This window comes from Momordica charantia (assembly GCF_013281855.1).
Source record: "Momordica charantia cultivar OHB3-1 chromosome 11 unlocalized genomic scaffold, Mcharantia_2.0 BLBB01000011.1, whole genome shotgun sequence".
NCBI lineage: Eukaryota > Viridiplantae > Streptophyta > Magnoliopsida > Cucurbitales > Cucurbitaceae > Momordica > Momordica charantia.
This window is the reverse complement of record NW_028275159.1, coordinates 2,140,785-2,146,600: the sequence shown is the minus strand read 5'-3', so window position 1 is coordinate 2,146,600 and position 5,816 is coordinate 2,140,785. Positions and strand designations below refer to the sequence as shown.

Genomic DNA, 5,816 nt, shown 5'->3' with positions numbered 1-5,816 from the left:
CTTTTCAACTTCTCCAAAATCTGTGTGGCCATAGTTTTCCTCTCATCTAACCCTTATCTTTAATCTTTCATAGTATTTTGAATGTTAAAAATCATGTTAATGTAATCGTGATGATCACACGCATCCACAAGTTTGTTAAGGTTTGTGCTTTCATTTTTTAATATGTAAATTGTTGTAAAGAACAAGGAAATATACAAGTTAAACTATATATAAATAAGGCTATGTGGCTGATATAGTTTTCTACTCATTTCTCTTTTAACTCATTTATTATAATTGCTTTTTGAACTTTCATCGTATACTTATTTAAAAGGTTTTTATTTTATAATGTTAAAGCCAGTCTAAATACTAAAATATGACTAATTGACTTGAAACTGAAGAAGATGAACCACCACTGTTGCCATATTTTTACTCATGCAACTTCAATTTTAACCTTATAGTCACAGTCATATATATTGCTTCCACTATGCCCCCTGGACTCGTGAGGTAAAATAAATTTGGGATATTTAAATAGAATACAACTTTGTATGGTAAATTCAAAGAATCATAAACTATTTAACATTATTTATACCATATATGATAGAATGTCGAGGTTGCTCAACTCTTTAAAATAAATATTAAAAAAGGGAAAAAAGAAATTTTTATAAACAGGGTATTTTATGTTATTATAAAATAGCTAGTGAATCAACTTAGAGAGTATGTATTATTAAGTTATTCATTGTGTTTTTTCACTTGACATTTTTATATGATGAAACTCATATGTTTAAACGATGGATACATCAATTATAAAGAATAAACATGGTTAATTTATGCTATATTTTAAAAAGAATTATAATGGTTTGTTGATGCATAAATTTGACTATGTAGAAATGATAAAATTTGCACCACTTTCTTATTGATTAACAGAGTTCAATTGAACCTGAAAAAAAAAAAAGAAAATTGGCGTGGTGGTGGCCCAACATAATGCTTAAGTTAGATTTGAGTTCGTGTTAAACCTAACAAGGATTAGTACTTTGCTTTAAAGCGGAAAACTTAAAATCTCCCTGATATATTCTTTTTTTGAATCTGGACTCAAATTCGTTAAAAAAAAAACCAAGCGAATAGGACTAGCCCAGTAAACTCATCTCACGGAATGAGGTCCATGAGACTCGACTTCATGGATTAGGTCTTCTTGGTATATGTTTACAGATTTAGGGTATGTTTGTGACTGATCATAGAATCAGTCATTTTGCAAAAAGAAATTTAAATATAATTGATTTTCCAAAATCACTATCTAAAGATGTGTTTGGGAGTGATTTTGGTTTTTGCCTGTTATGCGAAAGTAGAAAAATAAAATTAAATGAGATGTTCTCGTTTAGGAGTATTGTATTAAATTGATTTTTTGACGGTGACTTTCTAGTAAATTTTCTCTAGCTTTTTTTCTTTTTCTTTTTTTCTATCTTTCGTTTTAGGTTCTAAATTATATGTTAGGGGCCATTTAGGGGTTTTAGGGTCTAGGATTTTAATTTTAAGATTTAGGATTAGAATATAGAGTATAGTGATTTATATTAGGGCTTAGGGTTTTAATTAATTAAGGTTTAGGGTTTTTAATTTTAAGATTTAGAGTTAGGATCTACGGTTGAGTGATGTGTATTAGGGCTTAGGGTTTTAATTTTAGGATTTAGAGTTTTAATTTTTGTTTAGGGTATTAGGATTTAGGGTTTTAATTAGGGTTTAAAAACCTTTTTTTTAGTACAATATGTAGAGTGAGGAATCGAATTCTAGTTGAAGATATATGTCAATTATCATTAATGATAATTATGGTTTAGAGTTGTAATTTTAGGATTTGGATTTAATGATTTGTATTAGGGTTTAGGGTTTTAATGGTTAGGGCTAAGGGTTTAGGTATTTTTTTTTTGTCAATTAACAACCTAGAAGATAAACCATATTTATGGCGTAAAAAAAAAAGAAGATAAAAATCAATACAATAATATTTAAATTTCAAACACGCAATATTTAAATATTTATATTTTGCTTTTCCAAACCAACTCCTTTTTATTTTTTTTTTTCCAGATCAATCTAATTTTAGTTTTACATAACTTGGATTTAGAAGTTTATAAATTTCAATGGTTTTTTATTAGTATATGTGGAATGGGTGAGGTTCCAACTCACAATCTGGAGATACGTGTTATTATTGTTGACCTACGTTCGCTTTGGCTATTAATTTTTATGATTATATTGTTTTAATTTCAATAATTTTCTTTACTAATGATTTTGTTTCATATAGTTTTTTAATTACATATTCTAATTTATGAATCAACACAATAATTATAATGAGCACATGTTCTAAACTAAAAATAAAACAGATTTGATAAATAAAATTGTGATTCCTTACCATTAGTCAAATAAACTTTTAACACACATTTAAAGAGGCAAAAAATTGTTAATATTCTAATGAATATTTTGAAACTAAGATATAATATAATATCTTTCAAAATTCTTCGAAATCTTTAAAATTAATTATTTCTTTTGTGAATTTATTACTGAGAATTTTTTTTAGTAGAACATGTGGGGGTACGGGATTGAATTCACAACCTCATGGTTGGAGGTATATGCCAATTAAAACTTAAAATATTTAAAAATATACCTGTTGACGGTGATTTTTGGCAGAGGGCCACGTGGTGTCAGGATGAGCAGTCCGACCTGAGATCTACTAGACTTGAAACCAAAGAACTCGATGCCGGTGTGGTGTCCGCCTAATACATTCCGACGATCAAGTTTGTAATAGGAATATTTGTAGGAAAAGACACCTCAAGTAATAGTGACATGTTTTTCACTCTGGTGAGGATCATGGTCATTCATTTTATAGCCTCGGTGGGCCGATCAGGAAGGACGACGGTTAGAGGTGGTAGGGTGTCACACACTGTACCACCGGACAGAGGGGAACGTGGTTCCGACAGCAGTAGGGTGGCGAACCTTTTGGGTATGTCGCCTAGGGCCGCAGGATGTGCTATCGTACCAACACAGCATGCGTTGCTAGCTGCGGCCGCGTATGTGGCGTAATCGTTTATAGTCCTTTGTCCCTCTCCAAGCGGACGTGTTTCCTGTTCGATAACGTCCTCTCTGAGAAGGTGGTTCTCAGTGGACCCACGCTTGAGAAGGGGCGGATGCGTGTCCTGTTCAGACGCTATCCATAACAATACCAAATTAAATATAATATTTCAAATATATATAATAAAATATTTATCTCCTATAGTGTGAATTTATTTAAAAGAAAAACAACACAAGAACAAAAAACCTAAATACACATCTACTTTCGAACTTTGATTACTAAAGTAAAAGTATGCAAACATGCTTCAATAAAATCCATGATATAAGATCTTTTCATATCTAAAAAATCAACGGTAATATTTTAAATATATAATAAAATATTGAAAGTTACATGTGTTTGTTGATAAAATCTCGAATAATATTTTCAAGTTTTCAATAATTCTTTTAATTTTAAACTATTTTTTAAATAAAAAAATTAATAATAAAGATGAAAATAAATAAAAAATATTTAACAATTACTTAGAGAAATTTGAATATCGCATAAACTCGATCACCAAAATAAAGAAGAAAAATAATGTTTGACAATGAGATGAGATGAGAAGGTAAGAGGAATAGGAAGCTAAACAAAGGGGAGAGAGAAGGAAGGAAATGACATAAGATAAAGGAAGGGAAGAATGTAAGGGGAGAAGAAATTAAGTGGGATTTTGATGGGAGAGTTGAACGAGCGAGGAGAGTGGGAGAGTTTAATGGGAATGGTTAGAAATGAATGAGGGATTTAATAGAAACAAAAAAGATACCCGTTTTTTTTTTTCATTTATTTCAAAATTACTCACAGTTTCAAAAAGTCTCCCTTTCTAAAATATCCGTCCAATTGGAAATCACATCACATTCGATTTTCATCTATAAAACCATGAGAAAAAGTCCAAATAATTGTACCATCCATGGAAGAGATATTACAGTTCTCTCGTTTCCTCGTCCCTCTCGCACTTCTATTTGCTCTTATTCATGTCTTCAACTTCAAATTCAAAAAAGTTAGCTCAAAAAATCTACCACCGGGGCCACCTTCCCTTCCTGTAATCGGCCACCTCCATCTCCTAAGAGAGCCATTCCACCAAATGTTGCAAAATCTCTCTCAAAGATACGGTCCAATCCTATCGCTCTCGCTCGGTTTCCGCTCGGTGGTGGTCGTATCCTCCCCCATCGCTGCCCAAGAGTGCTTTACAAAAAATGACATCGTTTTTGCCAACCGCCCTCGAATGATTTCGGGCAAGATCCTAAACTACAACTACACAACCGTAGGGGCTACCGCCTATGGTCAACATTGGCGCATTATGCGGCGCATTGCCACAACGGAGCTACTCTCCACTCATCGACTCATCTCCTTCATTAACCTCCGACAGGAGGAGGTCAAATTATGGCTAAAAAATTTGTATCGAACCACTGGCCAAAATAACGTGCGAGTGGAGATAAGGTCTAGACTGACGGAACTGTCGTTCAACATTGTTTTGAGGATGATGACTGGGAAGCGATATTTCGGGGTTGAAGTGAAAGATTCCGAGGAGGAGAGGGAGTTGAAGAAAGTGATGAAGGAAGTTTCTCTACTAAGTGGGATGTCGTATCCAGCTGATTTTTTGTCGGTCTTAAGACTGATTGATTATCAAGGATTTAGAAAGAGGTTGTGGAAAGTTTGGGCGGGTGCCGATGGTTTTGTACAAAGTTTGATCGATGGTCGTCGTGAAATGAAAGCTTCGTGTTCTTTTTCACTAGAGGAAAATTGGAAGAATATGATTGATACTATGTTGTCGTTGCAAGACTCCGACCCTGATTATTATAAAGATCATATTATCAAGGGTCAAATTTTGGTAAGCATGCAAAATCATAAATCCTAATTCTACAAGCCCTTTGTTTTAATTTGTTTAATAAATAAAGAAAAATATTTATGTCCTCACTAGTCACCATCTATTTTATTCCGACTAAAATGAAAAAAAAAAGCTATTAATCTGTAAAAAAATTTGTTTAATGGTTGTAGACCCTGTTGGTTGCTGGAACTGACACGACTGCGGGAACAATAGAGTGGGGGATGTCGCTGCTTCTCAACCATCCAACAATAATGAAGAAGGCTTGGAGTGAGATAAATGATTATGTAGGTGAGCAACGTTTGGTGGAGGAAGCTGATCTTGCCAACCTACCATATCTTCAGGCCATAATCAACGAGACATATCGACTATTTCCGGCGCTTCCAATATTGGTGCCACGCGAATCGTCTGAAGACTGCACAATTGGAGGGTACGATGTTCCAAAAGGAACGATGTTGGTAGTGAATATGTGGGCCATCCATCGGGACCCCCAAGTGTGGCAGGATCCCACCCGTTTTCAACCAGAGAGGTTTGAAAATGGGGAGGTCGTGGAAGTGAATAAGTTGCTGCCATTTGGAATGGGGAGGAGGGCATGTCCGGGGGCTGGCCTTGCCCATAGGGTCGTGGGATTGACATTGGCCACTCTCATTCAGTGCTTTGAGTGGGACAGAATCGACCCAAACGAAATTGACTTATATCAAGGAAATGGACTCACCATGCCCAAAGCCCACCCTTTGGAGGCAATGTGCAAACCTCGTGGTCCCATGATTAGTTTACTCTCTCATCTTTAACTTGGTCGCTATAACTAAATAGTTACGTGTGTTATATACTTATATTATATATTCATAATCTGTTTCTGTATAGTTATTTTATATCTAAGGATCAAAGTTTCAAATTTACAACCTATTTGAGGAAATATTTAGATATAATTAA

At 34.1% G+C, this 5,816-nt stretch overlaps 1 protein-coding gene across 1 annotated transcript; it reads left to right on the top strand.

Annotated features, from left to right (window-relative positions):
* The first annotated feature begins 3,949 nt into the window (after positions 1 to 3,949).
* Positions 3,950 to 5,816, top strand: LOC111008503 (cytochrome P450 81Q32). Its single transcript, XM_022281239.2, has 2 exons — positions 3,950 to 4,889; positions 5,057 to 5,816. Exons 1-2 carry the CDS (start codon positions 3,969 to 3,971, stop codon positions 5,672 to 5,674), a joined length of 1,539 nt encoding a protein of 512 aa, XP_022136931.2. The 5' UTR covers positions 3,950 to 3,968; the 3' UTR covers positions 5,675 to 5,816.